The sequence below is a fragment of the Pogoniulus pusillus genome, chromosome 11 (assembly GCF_015220805.1).
Source record: "Pogoniulus pusillus isolate bPogPus1 chromosome 11, bPogPus1.pri, whole genome shotgun sequence".
Taxonomy (NCBI): domain Eukaryota; kingdom Metazoa; phylum Chordata; class Aves; order Piciformes; family Lybiidae; genus Pogoniulus; species Pogoniulus pusillus.
The window spans coordinates 6,858,798-6,874,859 of record NC_087274.1 but is presented as its reverse complement, the minus strand read 5'-3'; the positions used below and the strand labels follow the sequence as shown (position 1 = coordinate 6,874,859).

The 16,062-nt window shown below is 55.8% G+C and overlaps 1 protein-coding gene across 8 annotated transcripts in view; it reads left to right on the top strand.

Moving 5' to 3' along the window:
• BAIAP2 (BAR/IMD domain containing adaptor protein 2) overlaps positions 1-16,025 on the top strand; it is a 55,925-nt gene extending 39,900 nt beyond the window's left edge. Inside the window, exons 7-16 of one of the 8 annotated variants that reach the window (XM_064150729.1) lie at positions 2,849-3,001; positions 5,468-5,695; positions 6,355-6,556; positions 7,013-7,214; positions 7,324-7,392; positions 7,630-7,792; positions 8,037-8,135; positions 9,419-9,453; positions 12,021-12,068; positions 14,323-14,408. In XM_064150729.1, the coding sequence (XP_064006799.1) occupies positions 2,849-3,001; positions 5,468-5,695; positions 6,355-6,556; positions 7,013-7,214; positions 7,324-7,392; positions 7,630-7,792; positions 8,037-8,135; positions 9,419-9,453; positions 12,021-12,048 (1,179 nt within the window). In that variant the 3' untranslated portion in view covers positions 12,049-12,068; positions 14,323-14,408. Of the gene's footprint in view, positions 1-2,848; positions 3,002-5,467; positions 5,696-6,354; positions 6,557-7,012; positions 7,215-7,323; positions 7,393-7,629; positions 7,793-8,036; positions 8,136-9,418; positions 9,454-10,013; positions 10,226-12,020; positions 12,069-14,322 lie in introns of those variants that run through there. The other 7 variants (XM_064150732.1, XM_064150727.1, XM_064150734.1 and 4 more) reach the window with 7 other exon arrangements.
• The last annotated feature ends 37 nt before the right edge of the window (positions 16,026-16,062 follow it).

The following is a 16,062-nucleotide window of genomic DNA, read 5'->3' as shown; positions in this document are numbered from 1 at the left end:
GAAGCTTTGCTCTCCATTTTGTCATGTAAAAATGTGTAAGGAAAGAAAAAATACATAGATAAAAAAATCAAGGCTGTGAATAAATTGATGGCACGTCAGGCATATTTACATAAAGTATATAAAGTGCTGGGAATACTAAATTTAGAGCACAGGCTTCTCTCTGCTTGCAAACCGACATGTTCCAACAGGCTGCAGCCATTAGGAACGAGGCTGTCTTCAGTGCAACGATTTACCAACGTACCTGAGAAACGAGGTGAGGATCCAGGGATGTAAATAAGGCTTGAAGTTGTCTGTTTAAGTTGTGATTTAAAAGATAACACAGCTCGGGTAAGGGAGAATTTCCCCCGCCGGGGTGTGCTGGGGGCTGGAGCCACGTCCTGCCCACACGTTGTACCTGGGGCATGGCTCTGTCTGGCCTGGGGAAGCCAGGCTGCTGGTGGTGGTGGGATGGTGCTTGTGCTGCTGAACTGAATGAGCTGGCAGTGTGGACTCGTTTCACTCCTCACCTTCTCGTTTTTGATAGCCCGGTTAGTAAATGAAGCAGGATGAGTTGAAGGTGTCGGGGTCCACGTGTGTGCTCCTGCTATTTCGGTGCTGTCAGGGTTGTTTCCTTCCAGAAATGAGGCTCTGGTGGTGGGGGATCATCGTCCTGCTGCTTCCCTCAGGAGAGAAGGGAAGCCCTGTGCTGTAGGGCTTTGAGGATAATGGAGCTTGGTCTGTCCCAGATGTCTCCATCTGTGGTGTGGTGACAAAGTCTCAGTCTATTCTAAGTGTCTCAGGGCTGCATGGGAGAGGTTGGGGCACCAGAATCTGGGAATGCTCCAGGCTTGGGCCAGCCTTTCCTTTTGGCTACCTTTCACTGCTGCCATGCTGATGCCCCTGGGCTGTGTCCCTGTGCTGTTCCTGGGGCTAATAATACCCAGGAGGAGGCAGCTGCCCTGAGCCCACTGCGGGGAGCGATACGTTCCCTGCCAGTGCCAAGCATGTCCTCCCACGGCCTCCTGCTCGCCAACACGTGCCCAGGGCTGCTGCTGCTGCCTCTTGCCCATGCCTCTCTGCCTGCTGCTGGCTTCCCCAGTGCCCTCCTCTTTAGCCCTGCCTGGCTCAGCTGTCCCTATAGCTTCATCTGGAGGTGATGCAGATACCTCCGTTGTTTCTGCTTCTCTGCCCAGTGGCATCAGCTCAGTTCCCTTTATTGCTGCTCCTAAAAGCAGGCATTTGTGCTGGATTTTCTCATCTGAGGCAAAAAATCCTCCCTGAAATGAGGTAGTTGGTTGTAAACTGGGTTTTCACTGGTTTCTCCTTGACCTCTTTTCTTCCACCATCTCGTGTTGGTGCAAGGAGGGAAACCCAAAACCTGATGGGTCTGGCCCGAGCTCTACACAAGGTTTGTTCTTGAGGCAGAATGCTCTGAGCAGGATGGGAAGCAGTAGGAGCTCCAACTCTGAAATAAGCCTCCTTTGAAGTCTGGGATGTCACTTAATCTTGCTGCTTTTGTTGAGGTTTGTTCCATTTTATGTCTGCTAATAAATATTGTAGCATGCTAAAAATAACTGTTAAACATGAAGAAGGAAGTAAAGCTGCTTTAGGCCTTGAATTTCCAGTTTAATTCCCTTCTCAAGGAAGCTCAGACCTTCTGAAACAGGTTTAGCAGTGCCTGGGCTGCGTGGTTGATTTGTGTCTTTCCAGCTGCTGTCCCAAGGAAAAGGTGGAGGTGAGGAGTTGTCTCAGGGCAGGACAGTGATGGGTGAGAGAGATGCTCCTCGAAGGCTTTGTGGTTGCTGTCCCAGTGCGACATCGAGGGTGGGAGCTCCTTGCAGAGTAGCAAGAGAATCGAGGGACAGTGACTGCCCTGGGGAGTTAGGGACATCACATCTGTTCAGGATTGCTGATGGTGTGGCTGAGCAACAGCCCTGCAGTCCTGGGCATTGCTCTGAAACCCTTCCATGTACCACATTTGGCAGCCTGAGCAGCTGGTTTCACCCAGCCTAGCTCCGTGTGCCATTTCCATGCCCCATACAGCAGTGGCAAAGCTGCAGTCACACACGTATATCAGGAGCCCATGCCAGCAGAACAACTTCATGCTGCTGTGTTTGGTGCCTCTGCCTGGCACTGAGGAAGGCCCTGGTGTTGGCAGAGCCCCGGGGTGTGTGATCGAGAGTTGGCCAGCCTGGCAGCCCCCTTGATGCTTGTGCCTAGCAGGGGAGGTGCTGTGCCAGTGTGCCACACTCTGTCCCCACATCCCCTGCACTGACTGGTAATGGCAAACTGAAAGCTAATAGCTTGGAAGTAGCTGCTGGCTGTGTGTGAAGCATATGTGCTGTCCCACCACAGCCCCTGGCAGCACAGCCCTGCCCATCCCTATGGGCACCGATGGGCAGCAAGGAGCGATTCAGCAGAGGAGGCGCTGGAGGTGTTCTAGCCCGGGCTGGGCTTCATGGCACTGCAGCGCCTGACAGGGATGAGCAGAGGGCTGCGGGGGCTGTTGCCAGGCCTGGGCGCTTGGGGCAGCCTCCCTGGGCTCCGCCAGCGATGCCCGTTTGGTGAGAGGGCGGCTGCTCGCGGTACAGCTCGTCCTGCCGCCCGCACGGCTCCCGGCCCACACGCTGAGTCAGCACCTCTGCGTGGGGGGCTCCGATGAGTAAGGGCGGGTTGGAGGGGCCCTGCAGGCTCGTGTGTGCGTGTCCTGTGCTGGGGGGAGTGGCCCTGAGGGCAGCCTGTCTGCCACCCCCTCACCAGCCTCACCGTTGCACTGCTCGCCCTCCTCTGGAGGATGCGGCGGCGTCCCCTGCGTTCGGTGGGCAAAGCGACCAAGGCAGCCACCTCTCTGCTTCTCCTTCTGTTCTAGTACATCGAAGCCATCAGCAACAAGCAAGGTGAGCTGGAAAACTACGTCTCTGATGGCTACAAGACAGCTCTGACAGAAGAGAGGAGACGATTCTGCTTCCTGGTAGAGAAACAGTGCGCGGTAGCGAAGAGTGCCATCACCTACCATGCCAAGGTGAGCTGGAGCCACTGGGCTGCAGGTCCCACTGCCCTCTTGCCAGGTGGATCGATGCTCTTGTCACCAGCTGCTTCCTGCAGAGCAGGTGGACACTCTGCAAACCACAGCTGGTGCAGCCCCTGTGGCTCACGGGGCAGAGCAGGAGGAATTTACCTTATTAAGGTATGGGAGATCTTCCTGTGGCCTTCCAGTACTTAAAGGGGCCAATAAGAAACATAGGGACAGATTTTGTGGCAGGGCCTGTTGTGGTGGGACAAGGACTGATGGTTTGAAACTGAAAGAGGAAGATTTGGACTAGTGAGAAGGAAGAAGTCTTTCACTGGCGTGGGTTGCTGAGAGAAGTGGAAGATGCCCCATCCCTGGAACCATTCCAGGTCAGGTTGGTCTCTGGGCAGCCTGACTGCAGCAGGGTTTGGGCTAGATGACATTTAAAGGTTCCTTAGAACCCAAACCATTCTCTAATTCTATAGCAGTGGATGACAAGGTATCCTGGGAGACACAGCTGCCACCTGGCCAGGAGAGGCAGATCTGCCCTCCTAGCTGCACCCTGAGCTGCCCTGAGGAGGAAGCACATCTGCCACAGGTGCTGCTGTGCATTTCCAAGCAGAGGTGGATGGGCACTGACAGTGATTTGTGGTGGTGCCAATGGCAAAGCCTGGCAGCATATCCTGCCATCTAGCACGTGAAGGTGGTGCCAGCCCTTCCATGGTGTGACCTGCACAGGAGAGCTGGCAGTGGCTGGCTGGGGTTGAGTTTCTCCCCACTGTATGCCATGGTCACCGAGGTCTGAGGGCTTTGTTCTCATGTTCCTTGTGCACCAGATTGTGACTTGCAGGTACAGAAGGGAAAGCAGAGCAGCAGCTCGGAGAGAGTGGTGCTGCCCACCTGAGGGGCTCACACCAGCCCTTACCCCCAGCCTCATCAAAGATGGGACTAAACCAGAGATGAAGTCACAGCTCCAAACCCCATCTTGCCCATTCCCAGGCTGCCTATGTCTCCTGTGCCAGGGGCTGGAGCTGCTGCCAGCCAGCCCTGGGGAGCGGCATCCCCCTGTGCTGGTCCAGAGCGGAGTCCATCAGGATGAGGGTTGGGAATGCCAGTGCTGCTCCCGCAGCCTCCTGCTCTCGTTCTGGTTGTTTCCCACCGCCACCCCCCGTCGCTCACAGCACCCATCTGTCACCGCCGCACTTGGCACTGGGGAGCAGGAGAAGGAGCTTGGATTAGTCAATGCTGTGCTGCAGACTGGATCAATGCTGGGCATATGTGAACTCCTCCTGCAGTGCAGGAGGGGGAGAAAAGTCCCCCTAGGAGCAGGGGATCAGCAGGCACGAGGGTGCTGGCACTCGCAGCGTGGCTGTGGCACAGTGAAACCAAAAACTTGCAGCAGTGTATGGAGTGATTTTGCAGCTCTGCAGGCGACTCGTCCAGGGCAGGGTGGGCGTATGTGAGATGTGGGTGCCTGGCCCTGCACCAGCCTGGCAGCCAGCGTGGGCTGTGCCAGCTAAAAACAGCCTGCTGGAGGATGCTGGCAGCAGCTGTGGTCTGGGTGGCAAGGTGGCCGATAGTGGGGTAATGTTCTGGGACTTGGAAATTGGGTTTAGAGGGTTTTTGGCTGCATGGGGACTGAGCTGTCTCTGGGTGAGACTGGTTGCAAAGCTGTGCCTGGGTGTTGGGTCACCCTCTGCTGCGGGGTGAGCCTGGGGTGAGTTAGCCGTTGGGCAAGCCAGCCAGTGCCAGGGACTGCTCCTTTGCAGCTCCTCATGCCGTGCTTCCCAAGGAGATGCTGAGGCAGGTGGCTGGGGTCTGCATTGTGCTTGGCTGGGAAACAGCATCAGATGGTTTGGAACATCTGCCTCAGTGTCACATGTCGGAATACTCATTCTTGGGTGTGTCAGCTGAGTGAGGGCAGGTTCAGCTCCATCTTTTACTCCCCCTCCCCAGGCTTAGAGCACAGGGGTGGGTGGCTGCTGGTGTCCTGCCCACGGGCTGGAAACAGCAGGGTCTCCTTGCAGGGTAGTGGGGCCAGAGTTATTTGGGTAGAGCAGCTCTAAGCATGAAGCTCATCCCTCAAGACCTGGGTGACAGCACAAAGTGACTGCACTGCATGTCCTGTGGCCAAGCCTTTGGTCAGATTTGTTTATCTCTACTTGGTGCCCTGCCCAGTTTCCTTCCACCTTTCTGCTCCTGGAGCTGCCCCACACAGGATACCTCAGAACAAGCTAGGAGATGAATGACCTTTTCTTTCTCTCCTTTCTATTTTTCATTGCACCTTTCTAGCTCAGCTGCAGTTAGAGCTTGGAAGCAGCAGCAAGCCCCTGTGGTTTATCTCACCTGTGCCATGCACAGAGGAACTGATCAATCTTGTGACCAGGATCAGGCCCAGCTTTGGCTCCACATGGTGCTGCCCAGGGAGGAATTCAGAGCTGAGAATGTGTCCTCATGCCTTGTTTTTTACTGTTGCAGGGGAAGGAGATGCTGACGCAGAAGCTGCCACTGTGGCAGCAGTCCTGCTCGGATCCCAACAAGATCCCAGACCGCGCTATACAGCTGATGCAGCAGATGGCTGCCAGCAGCAATGGCACCATCATGCCCAGCCCTCTGTCTACATCCAAATCCAACCTCATCATCTCTGACCCCATCCCTGGTGCCAAACCTCTCCCTGTCCCCCCGGAGCTTGCACCTTTTGTAGGAGTAAGTATCTGCGTGGTGGAAGTTGTCCTCCCCTTCTGAGCAAAGCTGGAGGGACGAGCCCGAGATGGTGTCACCGTTGTCCTCAGCAAGTTGCCTTTTCATGCACTGTCATCTATGTGAAGGGATGGGCAACTCTGTGCATGCACCACCCTGGCATGTGGGAAGGAGCCTGGCAAGGGGATGGGCAGCATGTCCCATCCTTGAGATTGCTGAGCTCTGAAGGGGCAGGGGCTGCAGGGGCTCCCTGGGAGGGTTTTGGGGAACCTGTGAGCTGGACTCATCTGACTGGGCTGATCTCAGTAAGGCTCATCCCAGAGCTGTGGCTCTGAACTGAGGTAGCCCAGTAACCATAGCAGATCATGTTTGGAGTGGCCCCTGGGATAAAAGGCCCTTCAGAAAAAGGTCTCCCCTGTGACATGAGGGGACAAGCTGAGCAGTAGAGCTCAGGGAGTATTTCTTGAGCGTGAGTTTGCTTGGAGCAGTAAAAAAAACCAGAGGTGACTCCAGTGCTCCCTGCAGCTCAGTTTGTCTCTGGTGCGCAACTAAGTCCAGCAGGCTGAAGCTCTGGTGTGCTGTGAACCCCCTTCCCCCAGGAGCTGCACCAGGACGCCCTACTGAAGGCGTTCTCCGTCTTCCCCCCTCCTCTCCTCTCTCCGTAGCGCATGTCAGCGCAGGAGGCCGTGCCAGTGATGAACGGAGTCTCGGGCCCAGACAGTGACGGGTACAACCACTGGTCTGAGATGAAGCCAGCACAGCCCAAATCTTTATCTCCTCCCCAGCCTCAGAAGCAGCTGAGTGACTCTTACTCCAATACACTCCCTGTTCGCAAAAACGTGCAACCGAAAAACAGCTACGCATCAGGTGAGGCTCCCTCCTCCGCTCCGGGGGCGCTGGGGTGCCGTGGTGCCAGCTGTGCCACTGGCAGCCGCAGTGAGCAGAGTCGTTACGTGCACTCCTGGCATCAAGTGCTGCTCATGCCTCTGGAGCTGAGGTTGGGAAGTGAGTGGAGCTGGGCTGCTCTGTCAGGTTTTTGGCTGGGTGGAGTTTGGCTCGCAAACAGCATTTCCAGGAGGAAAATCTTGAGGAGCCTCATTGCTTCCTTTGCCATGGTCGATGGATGATGGCAAGAGCAGTGGCCTTGACCCTGCCTGGGATCCTGTTTGTTAAAGGGGTTGGTTTTGCAGGCACCTTGGGTAAAATAAGCAAGGTTAGGAATGTGTCTTGGCAGATTATGTCCTGCCCTTGGTCATGCCAGGCTGTCAGGGACTTGGATGCATCAAGGACTTGGGACACTCGTTGGTCTCTGTCTCCCACTAGCTGAAAACAAGACGCTGCCACGCTCCAGCTCCATGGCTGCAGGGCTCGAGAGGAACGGCAGGACGAGGGTGCAGGCCATTTTCTCTCATGCTGCTGGAGATAACAGCACCCTCCTGAGCTTCAAGGAAGGTGACCTTATCACTCTGCTGGTGCCAGAGGCCAGGGACGGCTGGCACTATGGAGAGAGTGAGAAAACAAAAATGTGAGTCTTGCAGCCATGCTGGTGAAGCACTGCACCCCCAGTGCAGCCTCTCCTGCATCCCCCATGAATAAACATGGGCTTGGCTTCATCTCCTGCCTTTGTCTTTCAGGAGGGGCTGGTTTCCTTTCTCCTACACCCGAGTCCTCGACAGCGATGGCAGCGAGAGGGTCCACACAGGGTAGGAACATCAGATGGGTGCTGTGCTGGATGTGTCCCTATGCCCCTCTCAGGGTAGGCTCATGGGCTTGGGTTGGGAATATTCTCCTTCCCCCAGACACCAGTTGTGGTGTTAGGAATAACCAGGGCAAGGTTTATCCACATGGGGTCCCCTGCTGTGGGCAGATGGACAGCCAGGGGGTCTCAGCCTAGAGTGGGCTGATGCTGATGGCTCTTTTTTTGGGTCTTCCCTGTCCAGGCTGCAGCAAGGGAAGAGCAGCAGCACTGGCAACTTGCTGGACAAAGATGACATTTCCATCCCACCACCTGACTATGGTATGGGCTCCCAAGCCTTCCCAGCACAAGGCATCAACACCTTCAAGCAGAGGCCATACAGTGTGGCTGTGCCTGCCTTCTCCCAGGTGAGCTCACAGGAGTTTCTTCCACTTCAGGGGGGATTTATAAATGGGAGATGCTTGAGCAAAGCCTTGGGCATTAGTCCTTGCTGAAGCCTGGCACAATGACCTGGGCACCTGCAGCATCTCTGTCCTTGCTGCAGTTTTAAAGCAGAAGGATGGAATGTGTTAAAAGCATCTTCTTGGTGTGGTGTAGAGCACGTTGCAGGGGAAGGAGGGCTGCTCTCCAACCTGTGTTCGTTGTTTGTAGGACTACCTAATGCCCTATGGTTGTGCAATTAAAGACTATGCCAGTGGCCTCTGCCAACCACCCTCCGCTCACTACAAGCCTTACGCTAGGTCGACAGCTGTAAGTCCAAACGAACGCAATGTTGCCTTTGGGATTTATGGGCAAGTTTTGCCTAGACCCATTTGCCTTGCCCAGGATCTCATCTCCTCCTGAGCATCTCTCCTTGATGGGAAAGGACAGGAATGGAGGGAGGCAGTGAGAGAGGTTATTGGTGGAGAATGGGAAGGGCAGGCCAGTTTGGCTCACCTGGGCAAGGTACAGGGAGCAAATGGCACAAAACGGCACCATAAACCCCCCAAAGGACAACACTTGCTGATTCCATGGGAGCCTCCCACCAGAAACAGGCTGTTCACAGGCAGCTGGAAGCATTTTCTCTGGCACATGCCAATTCAAGCCAGCAATGGTCTAGTGGGGACGCTGAGGTGAGTGTGCAGGGCTGGGGCAGACCCTGAGCAGGGCTCTGGTGGAAGCCCAAAACAAACTCAGGGCTTCTTGATTCATGCGCTCGGAAGGTTGCATATGTGGATGAGATCAGCTTAACCCAAGAGCTGTTGGCATGGTGGGGCTTCCCCACCAGAATGAGCACGGTGGGATGAGCTGTGTTGGCCTCCCTGGATCACAGATGGGGAGAGGATGAGGAGAAGGCAAGGTGGCCATGCAGCATTTGGCTCTTTGGCAGGTGATTGTGAGTGTTCCTGGAATGGTGGGAACATGTCTGTGGTCTGTGAGCTGTGCGCAGTCAGCTCAGACTAACAATTCCTTCTCCTTCCTGGAGCAATTCCATGTTTGTGGCCATATTTCAAGGCAAACCTTGACCTAAGGAGCAATGTCCTCAAGGAACATCCTCTAAGCTTGATCTCCATATGCTCCTTAGACCAGTGCAGTCCTTCCCTGCTGCAGAGGCTGTTCAGCACTGGCTGAAGGAGAAAATGATCCAAACCCCTGTGGGTTTCTGGTGGGAGTGAATACAGACAAACACCTCTTTCCACAGAACATTTCACTGGCATCTCCCAGACTTGTTCAATCTCTGAGTGCCTTGTATCTTGAAAGTGGCTGGAGCTCTACCACGGTGGGGCTGGACAGAGCAGATCCAGGGCTCTGCTAGCAGTTACTTTCTCTTGTCTTGCCAGATAAAGTCTTGCTCCAAAGAGTGGTGCAAATCCTGTGTCTTAAATCCTGTTTGAATCATCTCCATAACTCCCTTTTTCTCTCCAAATGCATTGACTCTTGGCCCCAGAATCCCTGGGTCCTGATGCACTTTGGTCTATTTGTGTGACCCTCCAGTGGCACCTGGAGCCTATGTCCCCCACCCCTCACCATGCTGCCTCCCTTCCTCTCCACAGGGTCTTGATGACTATGGGACAAGGTCTGTCAGCAGGTAAGACTTCACCTTCCTGTTGTGTTACCTGACCATGAACTGTTGATGTTGACTCTGGAAGAAGCTATGGGTACCCCTAAATGGGCTCCCCAGGGGACAGGCAGTGTCTCTAAGCGAGATGGGGCTGTGTGGTGGAGGATACAGTGCAGGTTTTGGTGAGCATGGAGTGACCCAGCATCTCCTGAGGAGGGCAGGTCCTGGGGCCACCCTAACCTCACAGTCTGTGCGCTCCTTCAGACAGAGTTGTGTGCCCTCAGCGTTCCTTCTGGGGCTTGCACCCAGGTAGTGAGGCCACAGAGTGTGCACGCTTGGGATCTTTGCCCAGCGCATTCTCCCACCTGGCAGCTCCGTCCCCATCCCCTCTGCCTTGGAGCTGCCCCATCTCGCTCTTGGGGCTAAACCTCAGACCCACAGGCACGAGCAGTGAACAAAGTGGTGATGGGCAGGGGTTGAGCTTGCGGTGCCATGCCAGGGAGCTGAGCTCCTGGGCACGGTGCTGCGTCGCGGTGCGCGCCGGCGGTCCTGGCCACTCTGGCAGTCTCCTCTGCTTTGTTCCGCAGCGGCAGTGGCAGTTTGGTATCAACGGTGTGAGGACACCTTGGCTAGCGGCGGCCCCCTTGCTGCTTGGAAGAGCTTTCTGCTGCTTTCCTCCCTTTATTTTTTTTTTTTCCCTCCCTTTCTCCTTCGTTTCTCTTTCTCTACTTCTTTCGGATTTTTAAACTCTTGTGATCTTCAAGGAAACCATGGTGCTTCTCCACCCCTCCCCGGTGTTCACAGTGCCCTTGTTTCTGAAGCCTTTTCAGAGCAGAAACTGCCCATCGGTCTGTGCTCACTTTGAAGCAGCCTGGATGCAGTTGACACTGTAGTGGGCCCCTGGTTTTGTACTCCTGTGTGAACGTTAGCGATGCACTATCTGTCCCTCCTCGGGGGCCTCGCACGAGCCTGGACAAAAACCTCCCAGACCGGAGCAAAATATGCATGGCCTCTGGTGTCTGTACTGTTACTGAGCATCCGGGCTGCCCGCACCCGCGATGCCATTGCCACGGGAGGCTGCGGCCCCTCGCCTCCCCCCTTGGCCTGATCCGCTTCCCATCCCCACCCCCTGCTGCGGTGGCGTCGGGAGAAGCGGATGGCAGTGAGCTCCCTCCCCAGGGAAAGGGCTGCTTCTTGGCTGGGGTTCCTTGCCAGCTGTGGGGTGCAGCTAGCAGCCCCCCCTGGAAGGGTTACTCCTGGTTGTTTTATAAATATATATATATATTTTTTGTAGCAAGGTATTGTTACCTCATGTTAGCGCTGAGGGCTGGTGGGGAGCCATCCAAGGATGAGCTCGCATCCCTGAAACGGGGTTTGAGCAAGGCAAACCCTGAGCTCTGCTGGGGGAGTGGGGCTTGGCAGCACCCAGGGGTCTCCTGCCCTGGCACTGGGAGTCCTGCTCCTGCAGGCAAGCCTGGCTGCAGCCCCCCTCAGTGCCCACGGCTGTCTCCACTGCGAAGCTGTTCACGCTTTCTTTTTCTGATGTGATTTTTAAGACCTCTCCCATTGCCGGTTTACCGGGACAGCGCTGGCAATACAGACACACCCACGGAGCAGTTTGTTTTATACACTCGCCTACGGGCACCTTGTAACCAGACCCTCCTGCATCCACGTCTCAATTTTGCTAACGATTTTTAACCCAAGGGTATTTCATGCTGAATGACTGAATGTAGAGGGGAAAGAGGGGGGGGGGCGGGGAGGGTGAGAGAAAAGAAAACCCCAGCCTAGCAAAGCCTGTATGGAGATTGTAAAGTGCTGAAAAACACTTTTTTTTCTTTTTTTTTTTTCCTTTTTTTTTTAAAGCCAGAGAGAAATGTGCCCTGTACTGAGTTACTGTTTGAATAAAAGTTTTATTTATTGCATTGAGCTGGGCCTCGGTGTCTTTTTCGGCTGCCGTGCCTGCGTGCTGCCCATCCCTGCCTGCATCATCGCCCATTTCCATGCCTTTTTTTTTATTATTATTATTTGTTTATTTTATTTTTTTCCGTTCTCCATCCCCTCGGCATCACCTGGCTGGGGGGCAGACTCCCTGCTCACCCCAACCGGGCTTTAAACAGCTTTGCTGAGCGGCAACAGCTAAAGGTGTTTAAGGGGCAGGTTCCTCCCCGCGGCCCGAGGGGATGCTGCCGCTCTCTGCATGCCCAGGCTGCGGCTGCGCTTTCCCAGCACGGCAGCGGTGGGAACGCAGCGATGGTTGGGGTGGGAGGGAAGGAAGCCTCCCCCCTCCCTTCCGTAGCTCCCTCTCTGCCTGGCCTGTCCTCCGCAGGTGGCTGCTGGCTGGCCGTGCCCTTCCTTCCCCTCCTCGCAGGGAGCCGTCGGGCAGCACCAGCGCCTCGATAAACACAACTTTTCCTCCTTTTCCTTCTTTTTCCTGCTGTTTCCTCTGCCCGGAGGCACTGTGTGCAGTGCGCCTTGCGCCGGGGCGGCCGCCGGCTCCTAGCCTGGTTCCTCACCTTAACCAACACCTTCTGTTCCCATCAAGGGGTCGGAGCGCGTCCCAGTGTCCTCCAACCTGCCTTCTCTTTCCCTTGCAGCCCTGATGTTGAAGTGGCCAGGTTTTGAGGTGCCCCTGCCCGTAGTTAGTAAGTTGACGGTCTCGGGGGGGGCCGAGCCCTGGGTGTGCTGGTGCTGGGCAGCGGGGTGACAGCTGCGGGGCTGTGCGGGGACAGTGCCACCGCTCTGCTTCACCCCCTGCACCCAGCCAAGCCTGTCCCCTCCCTCGGTCATTGCTTGTCCCTCTGCTGGTGGCGGGAGCTGCCAGTCTGAACGCGCTACAGCTGCACGGCTCCTTGCTCCGCCGCCGTGCTGGGCAGCTCGCTGGGGCCACGCTTCCTGCAGATGCTGAGCTGCTGCTCCTGCTGCTTCCCTGCTCCCCATAACCAGCCTCTTTGGTTGTAGGTCTCCAGTGTCCGCTGTCCCGTCAGTGCCCTGAGTGGGACAGAGCAGATCCACATTAATGTCAAGTTTTTTGAGCAGCTTCTCTTGCTTGTAGACACATCTCAGGAGCCTCCTGGTCCTGGCAGGGTGGGATGGAGGAGCCAAGAACCTCCTTGCTGGCATTGCAGAGCCCCGGAGAGGCCCTTCCCTGTTTTTCTTTGATCCGTGAGCTGATTTTTCCCTGTGGCTGCTGGAGCTGCCGGCTCCTGTCCCAGTGGCTCTCCTCTGCCAGAACAAAAAAGAGTTAAATACTAACCCCCGGTGACTCATCAAAGCAACCTTTCCTCTCCCTCCAGTCCTGAGAGTCTCTTTTGGCATCCAGTGGGCAAAGTGATCTAAGAATCTGCATTAATTAGGTGGGAAATTAATTACCCTGTTCTTAAGCAAAAGCCATTTATATTTTGAGGAAAGCAAAAGCACACTTGGAGAGGTAAGGGATGGCAGGGGAGAGGGGCCGGGGGTGGCAGTCAGTGTCCTTCTCGGGGAGCTGGAGGAACTCAGTCTCTTCCTCCCGTCCTGTGGGAGAGGTCTGGGGATGCCCCATGCTGCTGGGGTCCGGGTGGAGGTAGCCACTAACCATGGCTGTTCCTAACAGGGCTTAATGGCAGCGTCACTTTTGTCGTCCCCAGATACAGGTGCGGGTGGAGCTGTGGCACACGATAGAGATCTGCTAGTGCCCTGGCTGTGGAACCCAGTGTGTGTGGTTGTGGCAGTGCCAGGGGCTGAGCAGGGCTTGTTACTGCAGGCATACAGCTGCTGCCTCTACTGGGGAAAAGAGAGGAATGGTGCAGCTCCCGGGGAGGGCTGGGGGTGCTGTAGGGGTGCTCTGGAGCTCCCTTGACCACCTTGACTGGTGCAGCTTTGAAGCAGATGGCTCCAGGCAGCCTGGGGTGATTGTGCACACACAAGCAGCTGATGGCTACCCCCATGGCAGCCTCAATACCCTTAGACATTATCTCCTGTCAGGATGAGACAGAGTCGACCTCTTTGGAGCAGGTCAGGGTGCTTCCCATGTCACAACACTCAGAGCAGCAGCTCCTGTCCTAGCTGCAGAGCCTGTGTGTGCCAGGGCTGAACATTTTCAGACATTGTGCCACAATGGGCTGGCCACAGAGCATGCTGCTGTAGCTGGTGAGTGCTGGTGGCAGTGGAACAGCACTTGAGGACACCCCAGGTTGGAAAAAGCCCAAGTCAACCCAGCTGCTTGCTGGGCTACGGATGTAGCTTGAGTATTTAGCTTCTAAGGCTTCCACAAAGACTCTGCAGAGAGCTACCAGCTCTGCTCTTGTCCAGGGATCTCCACCTGTGCCATGGCAAACTGAGGACAGGGGAGCTGTAACCCCCTGCTCCCCCACAGTGTAGAGCTGGATGATTTTGGGGTGCTCCCTATAGCAGCGTAGTGCAGAATCAGATCACCTCAAGGTACTTCCCATGTGTGGGAATGGTTCAAGACCAGCCAGGAGGGGACTGGAGCAAAACTCCAGCCACAGTGCCCATTGGCAGCCCCAGCTTTAGGCCTGCTAGAAAGCATGGTGGGAGAGCAGTCTGCCTGCAGCAGCCCAGCCAGCTCATCTCTTACATCTACCATGGCTTTAACAGAGAGAACTGGGGGCAGCTCAGCCCAGTGGCTCCCCAGGCCCAAGCAGCTCAAGCTTAACACCTTCCCAAGTGCTGCTGGTGGAGGGGATGGGGCTGGTCACTCCAGGTTGGCCACCAACCCTGCTCAGGCTCAAGGTTACACCCAGTGCAGCCTCTACCTTGAGCAGAACCACCTTGACTCCACTGCAAAAGCTTTCTGGGGTCTCGCTGGGTTGCCACTCGCTGTGCTGGTGCCCTGTCCTCACAGTCCCTGCTGCCACCACCCCTCCTGCTAAATTCTGCCTTCCTCTTTCTCTGCAGAAACCCTTTTGCCAACGTCCAGCTGAAGCCAACGGTGACGAACGACCGCTCGGCTCCGTTCATCAGCTGATCCAGGAGCGCCGGCGCCCGCCGTGCCACGCGGCACTCGCTGCCACCTCCTCCTCCTCTTTGCCACTGCATGTCCAGCTTTTCCAGGACTTCATTTTTAGGCAGAGTTTATTTAATCCTGCTGCTTTGAAAGCCAAAGGCTAAAGCTAGTGCCCTAGTTCTCTCTTCTCTAGACCCAGCTTCCTCCTCTTGGTGGCCGAGGGCTAAACTGCTGCCTGTAGCCTGTCCTTTGCCTGTGCAGAGTCATGATGGCAGCACGTCCCAGAGACAGTTTGGCTTTTAGGCATAGCAGCAGCTCAACATGGTTGGAAGAACAACTTCAGCTGGAAAACAGCTCTCCAGAGGCGAGCTGAGCTTCAGCCTTGCAACAATGGCAGAGGACAAATGCTCCCATTTCTCTCCTTTGTCCAGCCATCAGGGCCCCTTGAGACAGGCAGGATAGCCAGGACCCCCTGTGCAAGCTGAAGGGGTGGTGGGACCCATAGGCAGTTCCCAGTTCTCCTCGATAGGGAGACAGTGGGCTGCTGCCAGTGGGATGCTGGGATGGGGCCGGCTCCACTCCCAGAGCTCCTGCAGCTCCAGGTCTCTGTCCAGTAGGGTATAACGGTACTGCTGTAAAATATAAGCTAACCCCCCCCTCCCCCCCACCAATTTTGGAGGCAAGGGCTCTGTTTAAGCGTGCCTTGGGGTGTCTGGGGCCATAGGGTGCTCAGCAGTGGCACCCTGCCTCCCTCAGACTCTCCCTCTCCAGACCACTTGCTTGGCTGATTGCTGTTCCTCTATTACTAGAGCTGCATGAGAGAGAGAGAGAGAGATAGGTAGAGATAAATTTACAGATACATACACACTTGCTAAGCTTATCACACGTGGGTTCTGTGCCCATGAGTGTGCCAGCTCCTGGCCAATCCCACAGCTCCTGGCTGCTGCTCACCCCAGGCTGTGCCAGTGTAAGGGTCACGTCCCAGCCACTGGAACAGGGAGAGGGTTTTCCAGGCAGGAGCTGTGGTTGTGTGCCAGGCACTGCCCTCACAGGTTTTGCCTTTTCCATTGTCTTTGTCATTTTGCACTTTGTAACCACCAGTGCACTGTGGCCCATTCAGCAGGTGTTTTGCCAAGATCCAGGCATATGGGTTGCTCCCATGGGTGGTTCCCGTGGGTTCCCATGTGAACAGAGCTCTTTCCCAGTCGTGGAATGCTGGCTCATCACTGCTGTGTCCCCTTTGATGGTTTCTGCAGCTTCACTGCTGGAAAGCAGCTTCTCCTGCAGCCACCTGGGCTCTGGTCAGCCTGCTGCTTTGTCCTCTCCTGGGGCTGGAGCAAATGGATGTGGGGACAAAGGATGAGAGGGACAGGATGGGGCAAGGGCTCTGCTGAGGTGTGGGGCAGCAGGTGGGAGAGGGCGAGGGGGCTCACAGGCCTCGGCGTCCCCCTTAGCCACCAGACTAGTGTTATCTTCTTCCAGCCCCGTGCTGGGGGGGGGAGGTCCTGCCTGCTGGCACCCCCAGGCTCCAGCCAGCCTCTGGGGCTGTGTTGCACCTCCTGGCTTGGTGAAACCTGCAAGATGTAACCTGAAATAATTTTTTATGAGAAAAAGTAATTTATGAGCAATAAAATCCACTCCCTCCCACCCCAAACTCTTCCCACCCACAGTGTTTTCCTTTGCTGGAAGCA